This window comes from Neopsephotus bourkii, unplaced genomic scaffold (genome assembly GCF_033783945.1).
Source record: "Neopsephotus bourkii isolate Nb327-2 ecotype Australia unplaced genomic scaffold, CSIRO-AGI_Nbou_v1 NB_1655, whole genome shotgun sequence".
Taxonomy (NCBI): domain Eukaryota; kingdom Metazoa; phylum Chordata; class Aves; order Psittaciformes; family Psittacidae; genus Neopsephotus; species Neopsephotus bourkii.
Genome location: NW_026902129.1, coordinates 5,661,537 through 5,684,504, shown reverse-complemented (window position 1 = coordinate 5,684,504; position 22,968 = coordinate 5,661,537). Strand labels below are relative to the sequence as shown.

The 22,968-nt window shown below is 39.9% G+C and overlaps 1 protein-coding gene across 2 annotated transcripts in view; it reads right to left on the bottom strand.

The window, feature by feature from the left end:
- Positions 1-1,414: 1,414 nt before the first annotated feature.
- Positions 1,415-22,968, bottom strand: part of CUL1 (cullin 1) — a 50,299-nt gene continuing 28,745 nt past the window's right edge. For both annotated transcript variants that reach the window (XM_061374935.1, XM_061374936.1), the window contains exons 5-22: positions 22,457-22,507; positions 21,411-21,501; positions 20,536-20,699; positions 16,584-16,746; positions 14,232-14,362; positions 11,592-11,699; positions 11,398-11,504; positions 10,212-10,260; positions 9,805-9,936; positions 9,157-9,274; positions 8,121-8,197; positions 7,266-7,397; positions 5,916-6,008; positions 4,701-4,748; positions 4,524-4,606; positions 3,497-3,602; positions 2,503-2,616; positions 1,415-1,981 (exon numbers count right to left, since the gene is read on the bottom strand). In XM_061374935.1, the coding sequence (XP_061230919.1) occupies positions 1,901-1,981; positions 2,503-2,616; positions 3,497-3,602; positions 4,524-4,606; positions 4,701-4,748; positions 5,916-6,008; positions 7,266-7,397; positions 8,121-8,197; positions 9,157-9,274; positions 9,805-9,936; positions 10,212-10,260; positions 11,398-11,504; positions 11,592-11,699; positions 14,232-14,362; positions 16,584-16,746; positions 20,536-20,699; positions 21,411-21,501; positions 22,457-22,507 (1,848 nt within the window). In that variant the 3' untranslated portion in view covers positions 1,415-1,900. The remainder of the gene's footprint in view (positions 1,982-2,502; positions 2,617-3,496; positions 3,603-4,523; positions 4,607-4,700; positions 4,749-5,915; positions 6,009-7,265; positions 7,398-8,120; positions 8,198-9,156; positions 9,275-9,804; positions 9,937-10,211; positions 10,261-11,397; positions 11,505-11,591; positions 11,700-14,231; positions 14,363-16,583; positions 16,747-20,535; positions 20,700-21,410; positions 21,502-22,456; positions 22,508-22,968) is intronic.

The window sequence follows — 22,968 nt, the reverse complement described above, 5'->3', positions numbered from 1 at the left end:
CTGGAACTGTGTTGGAATTTTGTGTCAGCCAGTTGAGGAAGCAACGGGAATTGTGCCCTTCAGCTTCTGAGCAAAGGCAAGTACATGCTTGTCTATTCTGTTAATGCTCCTTGATTAATATGAAGACACAAACTGTGCAGGAGACATCAGTGAGGATGATCATCAAACTTGAGCCTAGAACACCCAAACTCTTGTCACAGTATCGGTGTTTAACAGTTTTTCTCTGCTTTTGCTAAGCCTCATCAGTCCTTACCCCATACACCATATACAGAGAAACTGCTTTAACCAGTGAAGGGTTAAGGCTGGGCTTTGAGCCTTGAATCATTCAGCCTTTTTCTCTTCACTCCACCACTCTTATACCCTGCTACACCAACCTACTAACTCAAAGCTTTCTGCCCAAAGGCGCTATGAAACCACACAAAACACCATGGTAAAACCAGCACAAACAGCAGCACAAGCTCCATTCTTCTGAATTCCAAAAAGCAATTTGAGAAAGGAACATTAAGAGGCTTCTCTTACCCAAGCTGTAGTCCTCAGGGCAATTGAAGTTCTTTCTGAATAGGGACAGCAAGCATGCAAAAGCTCAAGTGGGACTGAGACTCATCTTCCATTTTCCAAATCCATTTGGATCACATCTAATACTGCTCCATTACTTTATTTTTTTAACCCACACCCTTGTGGGTCACAGCTCCACTGTAACCACAAAAAGTTACATTTCCCTCAGAGAAAAATGAGAATTGACACAAAACCTGGCTCCCTTCATGCCAGAACAAACACTGAGTAAAATGCACATTCTAAGGGGGGAAAAGAAGGGTTTGGCTGCAAAAATTTAGTTCTTTTCACCATCAAAACAGAAAATAAGTTACCAAAAGGGAGACCTGTGAGGATGGCAGCAGTGAAAGCCAAATTTCACATGGACAAATGAACACACAACAGTGTGAGAAGAACGGAGTGAAGTCTGGAGTAACACTCCAAGCTATTTTAATCATCACAGGTTGCACTTCATGGCCATTAATGTTCAGGAACACTAAATTTTCTGTCCCAGTCAAAGAAAGGGGTAGCCAAAACCTTCTTCATACAGGGCAGCACTGAGGCAGAGGTGATGCCCTTCACAGTATATTAAACACTAGAAACACCTCCAATCAGCAAGTACTGCTGTGCATATTGTGTTTTCTATTCTGCATACCCTGTGAAATCATCACAACTTTCTTATCTGTTCAAAGCCATTTCCTCTCACAAAAGAAATAACGCATTCATTGGTAGATGACAATTCATGGCTTCAAAGAACAAAGTGTGCTTAAATCGCCAGAAGCCCTGGCAAAGGAGGAGAAGCGAAACGACTTTCTACAGCTTTCATAACCATTATACCTTTTATTTACATTTAGAAAGATAAATCATGAAACTTAAAACCAAATGCAACTTGTACAGAAATCTTTTAATTTTTTGTTTGTTTTTTTTATTTATCACACATTAAAAAATGAAACACACTATACAAATGGGTTTTCATAGCAGATTACACATGGGTCCATTCAGACTCGCTCTCAAAGTGCTGCCAACATTTCTAAGTGCTGCCTGGGATGGCAGCTGTTTATCCTATAGCCAATGTATTGATTTAAATGCAGTAGCATGCAACCCTTAAAGGAGAAGGGTTTGATTCCTTTCTGTTCTTAAATTAGGTTAAATGGCATTGGTGTCCATATTTACATACTTGAAATGTATCAATCCTGAGCAGTTCTGATGTAAATCTGAGACTGGCTGATGGGAGTCCTGGTCTCAGGTATTAAAAAGGGAGGTCCAAATGGCAGCAGGGTGGCTGCTATGAAGTTCCGTTGCTTTCGTTCTTTCCATCACATACCTATTTGCCGAGTGTCACACAGTCAAGTAATCGCTAATAAAAACGTTAAGCCAAGTAACTGTAGGTGTCCTTCTCACCATCTACACGTTCCAAGTACTCCTTCTCAATCAGGATGTCAATGCATTTCTGTGGGAGGAACAAATGCAAGTGGTGGGATACCAGCACAAAGATTCCTCCCCTCTATGGCTGCTACAAACTGCCAGTGCTTTTGGCCACCGAGCTTCCTGCCAAGTGAAGGCAAAGGGCAGAAACCAGGGCAACTCTGACCACATCAAGCAGAGGACTTCACTAATCCACTTTGTTCTAGGAGAGATCAAGAAACTTTCTATTGAGCTGGGCCACCAGCAGCGGTACTCCCACAGCTAGAAGAGCAGGAACAAGAGGTAAGCCTGGAGCTAAGGCCGTAAGCTGGCACTGGTGTGGAAAGATGCAATCAAGCTGCTATTTTACCACTGCCAACAGTATGAAACACGCATATTAGAAACACCCTATTTCTGGTTGAAGTATTTCCTACTTATTTACAACTCCAAAAATCTGTCCCTACCCACCCATCTCCTTGGCTTTCCTTTTTAATTCATCAGCATGTATTTGGTCTATGTCCTTCTCGCCTCCCGGAACACGGGTTTTGAGCTGTGGCTCTCACATACCTTAATTACTGGAACTCGTGGCTTGAACCTTGAGGACAGCTGTGTTAGCACTTCTCCAAGCAGTTGCTGGTGTTTTAGAACCTTCCTCATTTTCATGATTCTCACAATAGCAGCCTGCACAGCAAAGATGGAAAGGTGCTTAGGAGCAAACTACTTGTCCTGCTGCTAGATAAAGCCCTTTTTACTTCCCCAACAGATCATGTCTGCTAGCACAAGAAGCATCATCACAGCAAACCTGAGCAGCAGATGGGGAGAAGCATGCCTACTGATGTCTGCTACTCACACAGACTTTAAGCAGTCAGATTCTACACAGCATACAGTCAGCAGAAGTAGTTTTGATATATGAATTTTACAAACTACGCTTATGGTCAGTCATAACAATAGTTCCAACTGGTACCAAGAGCTACATTAAACCACACTTAGGTAACAGAAAGCCTTACTTTAGATACCTAACCTTACTGTTACACTATCAGTAGCACATTTTTATTTCCTTTCCCCCACCCCTTTGCTTCTCAAGTGGAGCCCAGATGAACTGATAGAAAACACACTTTTAAGTCCATGCTACCCACTTTTCACCCTGGGCAGATGTCAGGGGGTGTCTGCATCCACAGAACCCAAACCCTCATCAACATGAGGCCTGAGCAAACATGAAGAACAGTGTCTGACCATGCCTTCCACATTCTGGAAATGCCAGGTTGAATGGGACTTGGAGCAACCTGCTCTAGTGGAAGGTGTCCCTGCCCATGGCAGGGGTTGGAACTGGATGAGCTTTACAGAGTCCCCAAACCAGTCTGTGATACTATGATTTTCTATGACAGACTCCAATCACCCTTAAGAGCAATCTAAATACAGTTTTAGCTCTGACACAGTGCACTGCAATGGCCTGTTGTCTCTCAATAGAAATCAAGAAAACCCCACAATGAATTTCATTAAAGGATCACAACACTGGAATTCTGAAGTTCACAGCATGGCAGCATCCTGCAATGCAAGTCACCTGAATCAGTAGTTTCCTATCTTCCTCTATGTTTTTGTGTGTAGTTTCTTGCTCCTGCTTCTGTTCAGTCTTCATTGGCACGTTGATGTTTACCCTTAATTTCTTGCTGTAAAGGAAAACACCAGAAGTCAATAAAACAATGAGATTGTTTAGAAACCAAACAAACCCTGAGTAAAACCCAGCTCCAGAAAAAGCCAGTGCATGGGGAATGCTGGAGTACAGAGGGGATCTGTTACTCTAGGGTAGTCTTGTGTGCTGTAAATTGGGAACCACTGAGCCACACAGTAGTGACACTGAGCTGCTTCCATCACTGCCTTAAAACAACTGACCAGGAATTCCCTAACCTTTAATTATTGGTCAAGGAGGGAAGAAAACAGATAAAGAGTGAGGTGCAAGGAAAGGGTTTAAAATGTTCCTTTTGCTCAGATCTTATCTTCAGGAAGTACTGAACTCCTCACTGAATGTGTGTGTGTTTATGTCTATGCTCTGGTAAGCATGGTAAGAAGTCACCACAGTCCTGTGAACAGCTGAAAACACACACATTGAAAGAACATTGGTTAAAGCAGGTAACAAAACCTACTGCTAATCGTGGGTTCACTGCTCACTCTGAAGCTCTAAACTGAACCTGCTGATCTCCTGTTCCCTCTAGTGGACAAGCACTTAAGACTTTGACCTTTGTTGGGCACTGTACACTACTGTAACCTTATAAACCATAATGTGTTTTGCTGAGTGCACGCAAGTCATGAACCTTGGTACAACCCAGCACCATTTCTTACCAGAGATAAATTAGACAAGAATTGAGGAACAAGAAGGACATCCAGGCCTTGAGAGACTTCATGACAAAGTCAAAGACAGCTGAAACCTTACCCAGCCCCCCTAGGCTGGTACATGTTGGGTCTATATGTGAATTAGCACTTGAACCCTGGAACTTCCATCCCATGTATTTTAGGTTTTACCCAAATTGAAAGCAGAGGAGGATGCTCCCCATTACACACAAATAACGGATGATGCTGAAGTTCTTCCTTACTTTTTATAACCAAGATACAGTTTTATTAAGGTATCCGGTTTTAACTCCACCTCATCAACATTTGCATTTTCATCTTCCAAAACCTGCAAGGAATGAATAAAACAAACCAATAAATACACATCCATTGATACGTGTTGCTGAGGGTTAAGCAGGCCATAAAAAAGCAGGAGTACTTACAAGGAGTTTGGATTTCAAGAGTATCTGTAGAACTTGTGCCAAGATATCCTACAAAATTACAGAGAGCATTAGCAGTGCAGACAGCACCTTTAATTTACAATACTTCAACAAGAACACACATATTTAGAGTAAGATCTAGCAAGTGTAGAACACTAAAATGAGTGAGAAGGAGCTGTAGAAATGTAGTTCACAGAAGTAAAATGTAAAAGGCCCCATCCAGGTGTCAGGATCCCCCTTGCAGTCAGTGAAATAACATCAAATGCTTTAGAAAGACTGATGCCAAACAATAGATCTTTCCAGTTACTGATTTAGGAGCCAGATTTATTATGGTCCAACCATAACTGGGGCAAAAGAAATAAGCAAATAAATACCTGCAAGTAAGCATCTATAATAAATGATAACCCCATAAAAGCCCCAGGTTTGCTGTGAACCAGCAGCAGCAGTAAATTTCTAGACAGACATTACTAAACTAAAGCTCTCACTGACTAGAAGTTGCCTCACTTCACACAAGATGCAAGCCTAGCAGTAAAGGACACAAATAAATAATAATAAATGGCCAAATAAATTATGGGCCATCAAGTCCACTTGGAAAGAAATGAGGGAACCTTTTCCACAAGAGAGTGAGCCAATAAAGCTGCAGATTTCACTATGGTCATGTAGGTAGGCCTTGAGATGCAAAGCAGAACAGATGCACAGATCATTCATTTAGGGAAAAATGCTGGTTTTCCTTAAATGTTGTCTTTTAATATTACAAGGTACACTGTGGGATACTGAAAGCTTCCTACCAGAGCACAATAGGAAGCTAGACAATTCACTCCAGTCACGAGGAGGAGTATATACACACTGAGATTCATCAGAAGACTAGGCAGTTACAATTACAGCAAAGCAAATTGGCCAAGAGTAGAGCACATCTGTCTCCAGGACAGAAAACTGTTCTGGCTTCAGGCATAGAATCTCAGAACGGTTTGGGTTGGAAAAAGCCTTAAGATCATCCATTTCAACCCCCTGCCATGGGCAGGGACACCTCACACTAAACTGTGTCACCCAAGGCTCTGTCCAGCCTGGCCTTGAACACTGCCAGGGATGGAGCATTCATTCACCACTTCTTTGGGCACCCTATGCCCATGTCTAATCACAGTTTCTTACGATAGCAGGAAGAGCCCTGAAGACCCACAGACTTGTTCACAAGTGTGATAAAATGTGCAAAGTCACTACCATTTTTATTTGGGTACTGTCTGTCAGCTGCTGCACGGTGTAGGCATCTTCTGTGTTGTACTGCAGTAAAATCGCCATCTGGAATGTGGATGCCTAAAAAAGAGAATGAAGGGGAGAGGAGGGAAATCAGGAAATGAGCATGAACTGCATCTGAACAGCCTGAAACTCACCCGTTACACACATATATGGGAATATCTGGACAACAGAATAACCAACTCCTGCTCATCATTACACAATATAGAAAACTCTAATGTTGCTTCTACAACCAGACCTGTACCTTCCAGCATTATCTAAACATAAGCCCTAAGATTATGATCATTTAAGTGGCTGCAGACACTTCATCAAATCTTCTATTATGGTGTCAAAGCCTTATCTACTTGTTAATATAACTTTTAATTATTTTCCTCTGTCACTCCCTGGCTCTTACCCATTTAATCTTCATTAAAAGCTCCAGCGAACACTGAATTCATCCCCCCAATCCTCCCAGCTCCAGCAGGATAATGAAACCAAGTTTATAAGCAAGGCTTGTATCAGTGGCTTATTCACACCTAGCACCAGAGGGTTAACATATGCTGATGACAAGCTCAGAGTCTGAGGTTATATTGTTTCTTCTCACTGCTGTGAACTCCCCTCTTCAGTCGACTTTGTGAGCGAAAGCAGACAGGGAGGTGTAAAGAGCCTGAGATTTTATGCAGAGAGGCTGCAGTTGTCTCACACAACACAGCTCAACACCCATTTAAAACCACAAGTAATGCATTCCCTTTAATAAGTCAATTTGCTTTTGAACAGATTTGAAGTATCAATAAATAAAGCATAGAGTAAAGGCTCTGTTAATCATAACGCCAACCACCATCTGGGGAGGGCTGGCATTTATGTTCACCTCAGTAATACATGGCTCTGTAGCCAGCAGGTCTTGCACCTTTGCTCTGCTTTATTTAAGGGCTGTAGCATTATTCACAGGAATGAAGCTAATGAATGCATGTGAGCATCGTACATGGTAGCTAAACATGTACGTGTGTGTGCATGCACACAAACATACGCTCCCCACATCCCCAATTAAGGAACTGAATGATTTCAAATACTTATTGAGATACATCATTACATACTGCTAATGAATATTCTGACACACAAGTTCAGGGCACTACCCATGAGTTTGTGTGCAAGCACAGGTACTCACACAGACTCCACTCCTTCAACCTCTACACTATCTGCACGATGGTCCTTTAAGGTAAGGAAAGACAACTATCTCCACTGGAGCAGAGCATGAACGTATGTCTCTTAATGATCAGCTGCATCCAGCCCTCTGACTGCAATAACCACAAAGTGCTATTGGCACAAGGTTATCCTTACCTGTAACGTGTATCTGTTTTTGAAACAGTTGGTAACCAATTCCCCTTTGGACAGCTGATACAACCACGTTAACTTCCTTCCACTATGACGACTGGCATAAAATGCAGTAAATCTCTGATAGCTCCGTTCTAACTGTATAAAAACAACAGCAAATAAAGAAATTACATTATTTACCTTCATCTCCCATCACTAGAGCGTGCTCTGGAACAAAGGAGAATCAAATCTCATCACCCTTCACCGCCATGTTGTCACAATGAGACAAAACAGAAACCCAAAGCATTCAGATTCTTCAGACTGGAGGAAGGTTTCCCTGTGTTAGGAGTTTCCCCTTGAAGTGTCATTAACCATACAAACCTCAACAAGTATTAAGTTCCATTCTCCCTTTTACAATACATTAAGCAAGGGTAGAAAGAAGGTTTCTTTTCACCACCTTCATCCTCCAGGTACAGCAGTTAAACATATTTCTCACGTTATGTATTCACGAATTGCCTGTTCTGGATAAGCACTCAATAAAAACCTGATGACTGTAATACCTAAAGATTTTACTGGACAATCCCAAAGCAATGGCAATAAAATGATACCCAGAAACACACAACAAAGATTTGCTTCAGTTCCTGTTGGAAGTTTTGAAGAAAGATGCATTAAGCAGGGTCTTCCCACAGGAGAAAACACTCCACACAACTCCCTCCTACCACCTTACTCAATCAGCTCATCCTGAATATCCTCCAGCCAAACACCACAGGCACTTCCAGCCCCCTGTGACGCACACCAGAACAGGAGGAGACAACAACCTCCTGAAACAGATTTCTCACACGATGGTTCCGTGGTTGAATGAACAAAGTGCAAGCGCCTCACCTCAGACGGCAGAGCAAACGTGCAGGACTGCTGGAATGGCCACGATCCAGAACTCAGCACCTGGATGCTGAAATCCACTGCAAGAGAGGTGAAGAGGCTGAGTTCTGGCTTTATCACCCTTGCTCCTACCCATCTCATAAAACACACAGGCCCCACTCTAACACAAGAAGGGGTTCTGCCTTCTGCTCAAACTAACATGGTGAAAAATATTAAGCTATGTATTTTTTATTCAGACCATAACCAAAGGAATTCATGTCAGAAATCACTGTACTTGGAGAGCTTTAGATTTACTGTGACAGTCACTCCACTTTCTCTCACTTGCAGAGGTTATTAGTCTGCTTCTATCCCCACAATGGATTTCACTTCTAACATACAAGCATACGAACTGTCAGCATTCATTTTTATGTACAACTCAAACTCCCCACTCCACAGGACACAACTGCAAGAACAAACAGCTCACATTTAAAGCAAAAAGTAAGTAAAATTCAAGCCTGGCAATGCACAACTCTAAATGTAACCCAACAATTCTTTAAAGAACTTGTTTCAGTGTGCTTTGGTGACAAATACACGTCTTTAAGTATACATCTATATACGTGTACGTCTGTAAGTAACTGAGCTGTTTAACAACCTACCACACAACATCCTTTTGTCTTACTACTTTTTACACAAGTATGAAATTCAGCCTATTGTGCTCAAAAATGTGTGAAGAAAAACATCTTTCCTAATCAAAAGCTAAACATGAAGAAATAAAGAATGAAAAGGAAAGACTGGATTCAACTTCATTTAGTTACATCCCAAAACAAGAGCTGCGAAATCAGGAGGAGACTACCCATACAGAAGAAACAAAGTGCTGCTATAGAAGACAAAAGTACAAACCTAAAAGACTGATTTTAAAATCCTAGATATCATGGTCAAAATAACACTGACTTCTGGGGAGGTGATGTCTCAATCAAGTATTTCCCTCCTACAGTGAGCTCTGCAGACATAAGAGGAAGCTGAACTACTCAACAATAACTTAGGTAAAGGTATTACTTACAATCTAATGGTTCTGAATTGGTCAGGTGCTTTTTAAACTGCTCATTCAAGTCCTTGCTTACACCAATATCTTGGAACATCCGCTGCAGCTTGGAGGTATACTCAAAACCACAAGCTTGCTGTATTTTAAAAGCACAGATACATCAGCAAGGCACATTTTTGACATTGGAGAACACAATAACAAAGTATCAGAGCCTATTTTCTTAAAAGAAGATGTACAAAGTTCAGTATTTCCCTTACTCAAAGTGCTGATGCAAACCAGATGCATTCTTTAACCATCATCAGAAACTGGAGAAAGTTTTCTTTACAAAGGAAGCAAAGAGACTACTAGAAGAGTATTAGATCATATTCTGCTTGACCCTGAATGAACAAGGGTTAATGAAATTAAGCAACTCTTCAGCAGTCATTCCCTTGGACAATTATATCCATGTCATTAATTTGGGTAAGAATAATTAGGCTTAACTCAATCTTAAATCCATTGGACAGACATACACTATAAGCTTCCAGAAGGTAAAGAAAAGGGGGAGGGCAGGAAGGAGACCTAGGTTGTGTATTTTTCTATTACACTTAAAACACGAAAGGACATACATCAATGCTTTCTAAGGCAGCCTGATGACCTGCAATCAGGGGACAGCCATGGGATACTCACTTTTAGTTTAGAGATCATGCTTGCCTCAGCATCATCACTGGCGCTGTTCTGATGTACAAGTCTTTTCGCCAGCATTTTAGCATAGAATTTTTGAAACACATCTTTATCCTCAATGTACTTGAATACAACCATCTGGAAAAGACAAAATAACTTGTAAGGAAAAACATTATCCATACTAGCTGTGTATTTAATATGAAGCAAAAGCATAAATTCCATGTAGCCACTTTAAATCTCCTTTCTATTAGCAAGCCACACCTAGATGAAGTTTACTACTGTACAGATGAAATATTAAGGAAACCAAACATACAAAATGAAAGGTTTTCTCTCATCTGACTTCTATGACAAATCAAGTATTACCCAATTCTCACAGCTTACACAGAAGAGAGCTGGATTTATAGACATCTTACCACTTGATTGAGTGTATCTTCCAGTTCTGCTTCTTCTGGATTCTTAGAGCTGCAATTAAAGACGTGCATTTTTAATGAGTCTCAAAACTACAGAATTAAAACCACATATGGAAGTATATGGAAATTTCATAAATAAAAGGGACACAGACTGAGTAGCTCTGGGATCAAAGACTCTTCAGAGAGAAACTGTGTTAACGAAATGAACTCTTCACAAATCCACACGTAAGCAATTCTGAAGCAAGTGATTTTTCAGCAATAGGCTGAAGTCCTGGATCACGAATCATGTGGGACCTCCCAACAGCCTGATACTTCTCCGGATTTATGGGATTATAGATGGATCCCTCTCTTCCTGCTGCTAAATGCTAGCTTCATTTCTTATCTTAGATAGTACAGGGAAAAGAAAACAGCTCCGGGAGCTGGGTCTTTACTGCTACACAGTGGTAAGAACTCATGCGGCAGCACGCTGGTGTCCTCCGTATCATGCCTGTCCATCAGGCACAGCCAAGATCTACCCTGCAGAGAGCTAGTGTTTATAAATAGAAAATAGACCCTTTGCTGAAGGAGGGAGGGGAGGCGGAAAAGCGAGCAAGTTGTTCTGTTTTGGGTTCTTTGGTGGTGGTTTTCTTCCTCCCACAAAAAAGCCAGGTAAGTTGCCAGTGACAAAACTGACATGGATCCAGTATGAACTGAACTGATCCCAACTCAAAATATGAGCTGCTAAACCACTTGAAGCCAAATACCTTAATTAGATTATGAACCACAAGAGATCAGAAAGCATTTTTTGTCCTCCTCAATTTCTGCCCAGATGGAAGAACACACAGAGGAAAGCAAGCGTTTTAATGGAAAAAGGGAACGTGCATCTCTTCTTTACAACACAGAACACAACTCACATTTCTTAGGGAAAACCAAAAACCTCAAGAACCCCTTCTGTTTTGTTAAGAAAGAAAAAAGCCCCAACAAACTCAAGTTTCCTATAAGAAAGGTCTTGTATATTTACTTCTCCTCTCTTCTTAAAAAAAACAAAGAAGTAAACTATATCCTTTAGGAACAGTCCCATTGAAATTCATGTATTCAGAAGTTGGTATAATTAATTTTCCTTGAACCATTAAGTTCTCTTTCTGGCAACACAACCTAAGACTTCCCCTTTAAAACAAAAGAAACCTGAAGCAATACTTTGAGGACATACCTTTTCTTTAGTAAAGAGTCACAGTATCGTGCCAGTAGCTCTGGGGATTTACTGGATGATTGAGCCATTTTTGTCACTGCATTGTTATTTATAAATCGACCACAGGCCTATAAATCACAAAAGACAGTGAAATTTTGGGACACAAAACACTGAATAGAAATAAGAGCTCACCATACGCTACTACACCTACTTACTTTGTCAAGTGCAGCCACAAAGCCAGCATCATTGTTGAACGCAGACATGACTAAAGCATTGTATTTCTTATGGACATCCAACACTGTCTGTACATACATTTTTGGATCCTGCAATAAAGAGAGATGGGCTTTTTGCAACCTGTTGACCTTCTGCATTCTACTTCCTCTACAACAGAGCTCCTCACTGGCTTAAGCAAATCTTTATAGGCAAAGAAGTATCTTAAAAGGTAAAATAGTATCCAGACTAGTTTAGGTCCAGGACTGAGGGACATTAGCACCCGCTTTCACTTACAGCAACCAGAGTGAACAGTGCATACTATGTTCTACAGTACAAAAGAAGACAAAACCACTCCCTCAAACACTGCAAACATGGTCAAAGACGCAAGCATAATTCAAAGGAGACCTGAGAGAACTGGACAATCAAAGTGGCAGCTGCTATAGCAGATACCCTTAAACCTCCATAGTAAGAGCACAACAGGTATATCCCAAGTACGTACAACTTGGCACAGACCTTGGTCATTGTTGACAATCCTAAGTGACTATCTGCTCAACAGCCAGTGGCAGCCAACTGCCAATAAGCACCAAGTTTATGGCACTCACAGGTTGAGTCCTATGTGCAGTGACTGATCTCTGCATCCCAACAAAGACAGAGATGGAGCCTAGAGACAGTGGTGGCAACTAAAGCACCAGGCAGACAGGGCAGCTACTCTACAACAGATACTGTAGTTTTTTTGGCTACAAGTCTTCAGTTTGGGGATCAGAAGTTTCAAAGGTTTACCAAATGAGGAGGATAACTGGAAAGATGAACAATCACTAAAAGCAATTTTACAGCTATAGGGAACTTGGTAAGTGCCAGGAAGCAAGTTTAAGACATACGGTAAAGAACATCTTTTATAGGCTAGTGGACTTCTGCCACAGGAGACAGTCTATTGGAAGCAGATAATATCAGCAGATTCAAGTTTGGATTAGACAAACTCACAGACAACAGGTTCATGTATGAAAACTAAAATGACTGGGCATGAAAGTAACATGTAACATTCCTATTGAGAGAGCTCTGGATGCTGGCAACAAATGGCAAGAGTTTGGGGGCAGGGTTGTCACAGGATCCTGGAAAACATTTCCTGTTGCCACTGAAGACAGACACAGGCTAAGTGGAACACTGATCTAACGCTGTGCTTGAGGTAAAAAAAAAAGCTTCCAGACAAGAAATTCAAGTGGACCTAAAGGACATTCAGGAACGTGTTTACTGATCACAAGGACTTAAAAAAATAACCAAAGGCAAAAGAAACAGTAATCTTCTGGCTGAACAGCAGCCTTAATATAGTTAATGAAGACTAGAGCACAGCTCATTCTGCAGTAAAAGTCTAAAATAGGTCAGATGAGTCAAGCTGGTGTGACTATTTCTCTCCACTGACTACAGAGAAATTGAGAAGCATTTGCTCAAGCTGATTATCACAGAATAGTTAGGGTTGGAAAGGACCTTAAGATCATCCAGTTCCAACCCCCTGCCATGGGCAGAGACACCTCACACTAGACCATGTCACCCAAAGCCCTGTTCAACCTGGCCTTGAGCACTGCCAGGGATGGGACAGCCACAGCTTCTCTGGGCAACCTGTGCCAGCACCTCAGCACCCCCACATTAAAGAATTTCTTCCTTATATCTAATCTCAGTCTCCCCTCTGCCAGTTTAAAACCATTCTCCCTTGTCCTATCACTACAGGCACTTGTCTTCCTCTTGCATTTTTCATGCTTTTCCAAATAGAATAAAGCCATTCTCCAAAAACCTAAAATGAACAGAAACTTGCCCTGTGCAGTCCTATCCCAGTCATAGGTCTAAAAGATGATGTATCATGGTTTCAGCTGTACAGTTATTTTTCTTCTTCCCAGCAGCTGGTGCAGTGCTGTTTGGGCTTAAGTCTAAGAACAGTGCTGATAACACACTGATGGTTTAGTTGTTGCTCAGGAGCACTTACCCCGATCAAGGGCTTTTCAGTCTCATGCTCTGCCAGTGAGGGCAGGTACAAGAAGCCTGGAGGAAGCAGAGACACGACCCCTGACCCAAACTAGCCAAAGGGTATTCCATACCACAGCACGCCATGCCCAGAATACAGAAAGGGAGGAGTCACCTAGAAGGGACCGATCACTGCTCGGATTGGGCTGGGTATGGGTCGGTGGGTGGTGAGCAATTGTACTGTGCATCACTTGTGGGTTTTTTTCTTGTCTACTTTTAGTTTTATATTCTCTCCCCTCATTACTTCCGTTATCATTATCAGCAGCAGTATGTTGTACTTCGGTTATGAAACTCATCTCAACCCATGGGGTTTACATTCTTCCAATCTTCTCCTCATCCCATCCAGAGGAGGGGAAAAAGGGGCGGCAGAACAAAAGCTCTGAAGGGCTCCCCACAAAACCCACCAAGAACAAAACCAAACCAACAAGAACACAAACCCATAGCTTGAAGACGGGTGACACAGTGATGTGACTGTTGCTTTAAGCCTACTATCAACATTTGATAACTATCCAGTTCTCACAAATCAAATCAGCAAGAGGGAAAACATAAGCAAATTGGAAATTGTATCAGGAGGCATTCACCCTCCTCAGCAGCAACCACACACAGCCTTATTTTGATGGTGTACTTGCATTTAGAGCAGCTTCTCCACATTTCTCAATTGCAGCTAGACCCTGATTATGAATGTGGGTTTCCAGAAGTTTTTTCAGCTCTCCGAGGCCATCCTGGATTCGAGATACAAGGTTATACATACGACCCAAGTCTGCAAAAGAGGAAAACCAACATCTCCCATTTGTACTAGCTATGACTCCAATTTCTTATTTACAGGTTGCCAATAGGAATTAAAAGATCCATCATCAATGAAACCGTATGTGCAATTGCTCCTTTAAAATGGCAGAGAAAGCTACAGCAAAAAAACCATACAGTATAGCAAATCCTTGCACCAACATGGAAAGGTAAGACTAGTTAAAGAGAAAGCCTGTTCAATATTATGACCTGTTTGACCTTCACAATGCTATATAAAATTTCAGAAGAAAAAACCTGATTTAATTATAGAAATAGAGCTACTTCTGATTCCTAGTTTTCACAAATTTAAAGAGGTGCAATGATTTTAAAAATGGAGTTAACCCCAGCTTACTCAGATAAAGTTTGAAGTATTACCGTGAATTAGGACTACCATTAGCGCTACTGCTGGCTGTGCTAAGAGTACAGTATTCTCCTGGTTATTCTGAACAGGCCAGTTCCTAAAGATCCAACACCACCTTTTGTGTATTAACACTTCCCAAGGAAAGAGAAGATTCTGAAAACCATTATCACGGAACAGAACTAACAAAGGTAAAAATAAATTGGATGTCACCGCAGAGATGTCAAAGCTTCGTGTTAAAGCCACAGCGGTTTTGAGCCAAGGCTTCCCAAAATCAATTAGTCATTTTGAAAAGTCTCATACTGAAGAGGGTTTTGGGTTATATTATTAATGCTCAGCAGCACAGATACTTTCTCAGTGAAGAGCTCCTACTTTTTTAATGCCTAATTAATCTTAGAAATAACCCAAATGAAGGTGAAACCAAAGGCGTGCAACAAGGCAGTGCCCAAGACACAAGGTACTACTTTTCCTTTCTACCCTGACAGACTTAAGGAATTGCATCCCTGTGGTGACTATATTAAAGGCTCACATAGCCCACATGCTTCAAAACGTAAGGGGAAAAAGAAAAGCTTGGGAAGGCCTCCTGAGTCCAAAAATGATTTTCTAGTTTGTGCTATTGCTATTTCCATTGTCAGAAGACATTTATAAAGTCATATTGCTAGTCAACACCCATCAGCATCAAAATGTCTTCCAATTACAGAGTAAATACATTTATTTACAAACAGAAACAACCTCTAGTTGTGCAGGATAAAATAATCTATTTAACATTTGAAACAGGTAACTTCTGACCTCCTAATCATGCACAATTGTCCTTTAACTATTTTGAATCATCTCCTAGTTATCAACAAGATGATTACAGTAGCTAATTCATAGTTGCTATTTTAATGTTGATATATAGAGACAGAGGCATAGTTGCAATTCACAGCTCTCAAATGAACATCAATAGTAACTTACATCATAGTATCTCTTCAATTCTGTCACTTTCCCTAAAGCAGTATTAGTTATTGCCTTGACTTCCCATATAGATTTAATTAATTCCCCAACTGGAAAAATCAGAAACACCATTCATCTTATTCATCTGCATTATGCACAGGAATTATCTGCTGCCAGTTTCAACTTACTTAAGCATTACCTCCTGAAGAAACTCATAAAACATACCTGTCAGTTCCTTACAGATACATAAATGCTTTGATAAGCTTTACTTATTTTAGATGAACCACTGAAGAAGTCTTTATTCTGTGTTCTCTATTGAAGGTATAAACTTGATCCACTATTGGCACTTGAAACTCATTTTCACAGCTAAAAATTCTCTTATCTATTAATAATTTCTACTCTTCCCTTGTGCTTTATATGTGGTTTTATGTATCTTATATAAATATAGAAACTGTATTTTAGAAGCTCTGCATTTGCTTCCATTCCTCTTTTAACATTTCCTATAAATACTTCCAGACAACCTGGATTTTAAAAATCTCAAAGATCCACAGATTAAGCTGGAACAGCTGGTGAGACTCTTGGTCTGTTTTTCTTCTCGCATCTCTTTCATACGAGCTTCAGCTCCTGCTGGAAGGATGGCTCAAGTGCTCTTGAAGCTCTTCCAGCCATGTTAAAAGAAATCAGAATTAGTGCTGTTTTGCCTTAATATTTGGAATCAGAATAGGCTTCTTGAGGCAATATCCTCAGCCATCCCAATTTAATCAAAAGATGCTCATCTTTTAGTGTCTGTCTTCTCTCTTAATCTAGTGCCTGAACAAATCACATTTAGCAATCACAAGAATTTACATTATTCACAAATCACCACGGAGGAGCTCTAAGCCTAAACCCAGTGTTTGCATCTCCTTACCTTCATTTTTGTCTGCATCCAACAAATTCTGGAACTCCGTATGAAATATCTCCAGGTGCTTTTCAATAAGCACTTGTTCACATTTTCGTGCTAACTCATCTTGTGTGCTCTCATGGAGATAGACCTGAACTCTACGCTGTTCCTCAAGAAGGCGAGCTTCAGCCTGAAGAGCAGAGATACAAATATGAAAACGTGTATGGAAGGCAGAACAGAAATCAAACACCATTCATCTAGAAAAATATCACCAAAAAACCCAAACCTCTCACTAATGCAGTGTTATGGTCCACCTACTTAAGCAATTATTTTTTTCTGGAAATCATGCCATACGCATGGAATCAATGTTTATGTTGATGATAATATTATATACTGCTTGAATAGGGGGAGAATCACAGCAAGACTGTTTTCCCGTTGCTTCTGAATAAGAAGATAGAAAGATGCTGTCAGAAGAGAAAGCTGCTGACATGAGAAGCTGCAGTTTTAGCATCAGCAGGCTCTCCAGCTAAAGAGGCAGTTTTGTTTAAGGCAAACATGAATATATTCCATGCCCCCACACAACTAAAAGGCAGGAAGCCTTATTTATTTAAGCAATTTAACAGTATGCCCGTGACAAATTAATCTGAACATTATCATGTACATTCTTATACAGGAAAGCTTCCCAATAACCTACAATCATTTAAATTCTACTAGCATTTAATTTGGCACATAAAATGCTACGTAAGTGTACCTACCTGACAAACCAAAATCCTAGATGTCACTCCAGGAACAGTACTTATGCCAAAATGCAAACCTGAAGATGTTTATATAACAATTACCTCTATTTAGTTTGCAAAGGTGTTAAAGATTCTCTCTACAAGCCATCTGTAATTGCAGAACATCATCAGGGATGAAGTACACATGCTTCCCTATTTACATTATTAAAGCTCCAAGTTATTTAAATTAATAACATCACCAAGAGAAGGAAATTAAGTTAATGCATTTTCCTGGTGTTTTGGAATACCAGCTAAGCATGAAAGATCATATTATAGACAACAACAACAAAACAATTTCACTGCAAGTACACTGCATCATACACAGATGGCTTTAAATAATCTCTGTCACTGTCAGCTTCACTCATTTCTGTAATCACTTTGCACTTGGCTCTTGTGATATGGGCCTGGACTACTCTCTCCTAGAGTCAGATCAGTACAGTTTTATATGGAAAAAAATAAGAAATAAAGAAGTCAACTGTTTGGGAAGGGATATAACCTCAAGCTTCAGAGCACTTGACTCTTTCTTACAAGTAAGGAATAATAATCAGCTTCCTTAGTGACAGCAAATAGCAGCGAGTCTGTCTGATGAGCACTGGAAACTGCAATCAGACTAGCAGGACTACTTATATTCATGATGTTCATATATCTTACGTATTTCTGTAGTGCAGGCAATGCTGCCATTGTGTTAACTCTCAATTTGAGCTCCTTTATGAAAACAAATATCCACTCCGACTTTAAATTTTCTTATACTCTCTTGCTTGTGTTCTTGTAATTCTATTTTCCTTTTAAAGTCACATTTCAGAAACAAGGGGGAAAACAATTAGTTCACACAACAGTATCTGTGCCTGCTTTAACTATAAAGATCGAAAGTTCAGTTTGAGACTTTATTCCAAGGGACAGTCTTAAGACATACTGACCTTTATTCCCTACAGCACATCAGGCCGTGCCAGCTTTACTCATGAGTTCTGGCCTGAGAAGAAAAATTCATAATCCTTCTGAACTCAGTAAGTCTGCCTGTATAACTACATACATGTATCCTAATTAAGCCACTGAGTATTCCACAAGAAACAACCATAGTTCTACTGTATCATGGTAACATGGGTATTATGCTGGTGTGCACTAAGGTACTCCAACAGGTTTCCGTCCTGCTTTTGTGATGCTATTTATCCCCAATTAGAACTCAATGCACAGTGCTTCAGTGAGAAAGTCAAGCAAGCGTACTAATAGCAGATTACTGTGTTTTTAGTTCAGACTTCCAACAGATGACTTTTAACACCTTCTTACTGCTAATATGCCACCTGACTGCTGGGCAGCTTGCAGCTTTTCACATCAGTCTCATTTAAGGTGTTTCATAGCAGAAAGTATCTGAGTAATAATTATGGAGAGTACTACTCTGTCCCAGCCATTTAAGTGGCATGCAAGATTACAATACCCAAATAAAAAAAAAACCATTAAGTTTACAAAACTGCTTTGTCATGGTTAAGTACAAAACGTTAAGAATTCCTTCTGTGTAATGAAGTAGGATAAAACTGAAAGACAAACCTATCTGCATTTTAGATTAATAGTTCTGAAAACTTACGTGACCTCTCTCATGATCTCTCCAGCAAAACATGCAGACTAGAGAGATCAGACAGCTTGTTCCAATGAACTAACTTTTAGCTTCAATTTGTACATTTCTCCTTTCCCTTAGGTCACATCCCTTAGTTTGTATCATTTTGCAGGCTCTGATGATATTTACTGTAGAGTCTAATACATGTCTTTTTCCATTTCACCAGTTAAATCCCAGGAAAGGAGTAATAAAAACAGTTTCTTATTCAGTTTGATTTCAATGTATGCAGATTATCCATAAGGAGATGCCAAGACAGCCCAAACAGCTTGTTTACATCTCTAGTGTATTAATTTGAGCAGAGACTTAAGGCTACACAGTTTCTTGCTGAAGACTTCCCCTGCCTTATGCTAGCTTTATACGCGCTTTCAGCTTTGACATCAGCTTCAAGCAAAGCAAGTTGCTCTTTTGTGAATTTTTGAAGTCTTGAAGATTGTTTGGGGTACTAATAGGTTCTTTCTGTTTGCCACTAATCTCTAGTTCCTGAAATAGCAATGACCTTCAGACAGCTTTTTACTGAGCCGTACCAAGGAAGCCTGGATGAGCCAGTCATTCAGGTTATGAATGACAAATTCCCATACTCTGTTTTAGGATGAAAGTCAGACAGGAAATTGAAAGGGAAGTAGCAAAAATAATGAATTCAACATCAGAAAAACAAACATAGGTAAGTCTGGGAACCACTGGGCAACTATCCCAGTGCACTAAAAAGCAGGACTTGCTTTACTGTAGTACTTCTAGGACTTACACACACACTTTTTTGGGGGGTAAATCACTGACTTTAATGCCAAGGCTCAGACATGATGTGTTCTATGGCAGAGTTACACAAAAAAACCCCACAAAGATAGTAAAGGGAGGGATGTGCATCTGGTTATTACATACTCAAAAAAGATGATTTTTTTAGCTTTTCTTTTTCTTAGTTAAATGGGGAAAAAACCCAACCAAGCAGCAATTCATAGTCAGGAAACGTGCTGAGAAAATATATAAAGCAGCACTTGTAAAAGGTGGAAGATGACCTATCTATTTCACATTAAGTAAAACTGACCCAATAACCAGGCTAGACAGCGCTTATCCAGCTTGCTCTTAATTGCCCTTTCTGGGATCCCCCAACAGTAACAATTTAAATCTATCCTCTGTTGAGTAAAAGTACTGTGTAATGTTCACTATATTGAAATATTCTGAGAGAATTAAAGTTAATTCATCATTTACTTCCTTGGCTGGCTTGCTCAGGAAGAGATTTCAATAAATGTCCCAACACAGAGTTCCTTGTATAGGAACAGTCACTTGTAGGTATAAAGCAGGATGACTGTTTTGGTGTCTTGAGGCCTACCAAATTGTGAATTGCCTTTATCATTCTCCTCTATTTTGTCCATTAAGAATGTCCCAAACTTTCATTGTACTTACTGAAGTACACTTCAGGAGACAAACTCAGACCTGATAAACATAAAAGCAGATCCCCAAAGGGGAAAGAGAGCTAACTGCTTCTGCAAAATAGTCAGCAGTTTAAGAAAATGATAATAAAAGCCAAGGATTTCTGTTACTTTACCTCTAAATAAACATCTGTACCAGAAATAATCACACAGCTTATTAAATAAATTACCTTCTTCATGTACTCCGTGACTGGGTTCTGTTGCAAGAATTCAGTACTTTCTCGTGTATAAAATCTCTCTGTGTCAGCAAGAAACTGAGATTCAAAGGATTCTTTATAGACTGTTAGTGTAGGTCCTTTTGCAAATGCATCATCTTCATTCAGCCCCAGCTCCACTAAAAAACACACAAAAAAAGAGCAAGTAATGACAAAATTGTCTAAAAGAATGAAGCAGTCTCTTGCAAATAAACACATTCCCCCCTAACTTACATGAGAGAATCAATTGAGACAGTAAGAACACCACTTTTTATATCTTTTAAAAGTATGTATTTATTTTGCACTTAAAAATAAGTAGAACAAGACATTACTTCTGTAAACTGCACTTGCTGATGCATTACTAAATGGCTGATAGGATCTGGATAACTTCACTATCTCAAAAGCTAGTCCAAATTCCCCTTCCATTTTCATCTCTTAGAGTTCCAGACTGCATATATACATGGTTTGTTTTATCAATTAAACTAGGCGTTAATCTGCATGGCAGAGCTCTCCATTTCATGTAAATGGAAAAAAACAGTCCCACTATGCTCTTTAAACTATTATGCTTCCCCCCTTCCAGATTTAGTTCCTACATAACCAATTTGTAAGCAACTGAACACTCTTGTCTATCAGTTGTACTTTCAAGTTTTGCAAGTATGGTACAATCAACCATAATTGTGTCAAGGGTCTCTACAAGCACAAAGTTAAACCATAAATAACTACATTTATTTCACTCTTAAAATCTTTACCAGCCATCCAAGGGGGTGGGATGCTACTTCTGGGCTCTGATAGGGAATATGCATTTATTTGTTTTTAAGAGAGTAAGAAAACCTTTGAGAAATCTCACTTACCATAAGATTGTACAACTCCGCTGATCAGCCTTGTATTGATAGTTTCACCATTTCTTTCCTTTTCAATCAATTTCAACACGGCATTTGTTACCTTAAAAACATGGATTAAAAGTAAGTCAAGCAAGGAGAAAGCAGCTGGTAGGTAAAGCATAGTATTTAATGAGGAGTGTACTCCTATATTCAAGTCAAGCCCCTTGAGAACTAAATTTAAAGTACACCTGAACACGTCACAGAGTATGCTACACCTTTAAGTTCTACAACATAATTACAGTCCAATTAGTGGTGAGCTGCAAAAGGGTATGAAAATGCTAGGGGTTTTTGTTTCAATTTCCAAAAGCACCTTCTAAACCAACCTCCTCTTTGTTTTATACCTGAAATAACAAGAAAACTTTGCAGGAAGAGCTTAACTAACCACCATAAATAAAGCTATGTGCTGGTAAATAATGTGCTGCAACTACTGTTCTTCTAAAGTGAATTCTAGCTAATATTTTCATAACATAATACAGTCTTGCCATCACTGAGTACTGCTCAGTAAGAGCAAAAATCAACATACATTAATACAATATCCTGTTGTGATGGAGTATCTTGTTTTATATTGTGCTGATTCACTAATTAAAAATATGTGAACTGAATGATCCAGGCATCAATGTAAATAAGAAGATTCACAGTAACATTAAAAAGACCAAAATCCCAGGACTGTCACTACCTGTTCTCACACAATCTTGACTCTCAAACCATTAGACATGACCATCAGCCTGCCTGGCTTGGAAACAGCTCAAGTTATGTTATTTAACATGAACCCAAAGGGTCCTCTCAGCAAAGAGGTAACAGAACAGTCTTGGTATCAAGGTTCAATCACACACACAGAGAAAGGCCTCAAATATTCAACTTTTTAGCATCAAAGGAGAAGAGCAGAAGGCTCCCTTCTGTTTTCTGACTCCACCCCTTCTCCCCACCTCTTCCCTTCAAATTCTCATTGGAAGAGCTACTAACAATATATAGAAGCAACCCTATAAAATAACACCATAGATATCACACATATATACCTGCTTATTTAATGGCCTGAATAAGCAGTCCCTCCAGGTCACCAAGGCAAGCTAGAAGCAAAGGAAGGGAGATGAAAGATGAAGTTAAGAAAGTTATTTGTACATATGCACATGCAGGGTAACTCCTTAAAAAAGGCAGATATAGTACGCTAAATAATAGGAACTGCTTTTAATTATTATTACATTTTGGCACACACATTTCTTATGCATCAAGACAATAAAATTACCATTTGCTTTATTTCTAACTCTACCTAAGATAGCCCCTTTTCTGACAGCGATCCACTGCCAACTGTGAAACTAACAAACCCTGCAGGCCACCCTGACAACATACAGCCTTTTCTCCTGGTGATTTTCAGGCTAACAAAGTCCCTTAGCATTAGGCTAGTGAAGTTAAGAGGGGGAGAAGCAAGAATACCAACTGGTTTTCTACCATATGCAAAGTTATTTTAGTGAAACAGTAAAATAACACATCACTGCCTTAATGCTCCACCGGCAAGGACAGTAATGATCCT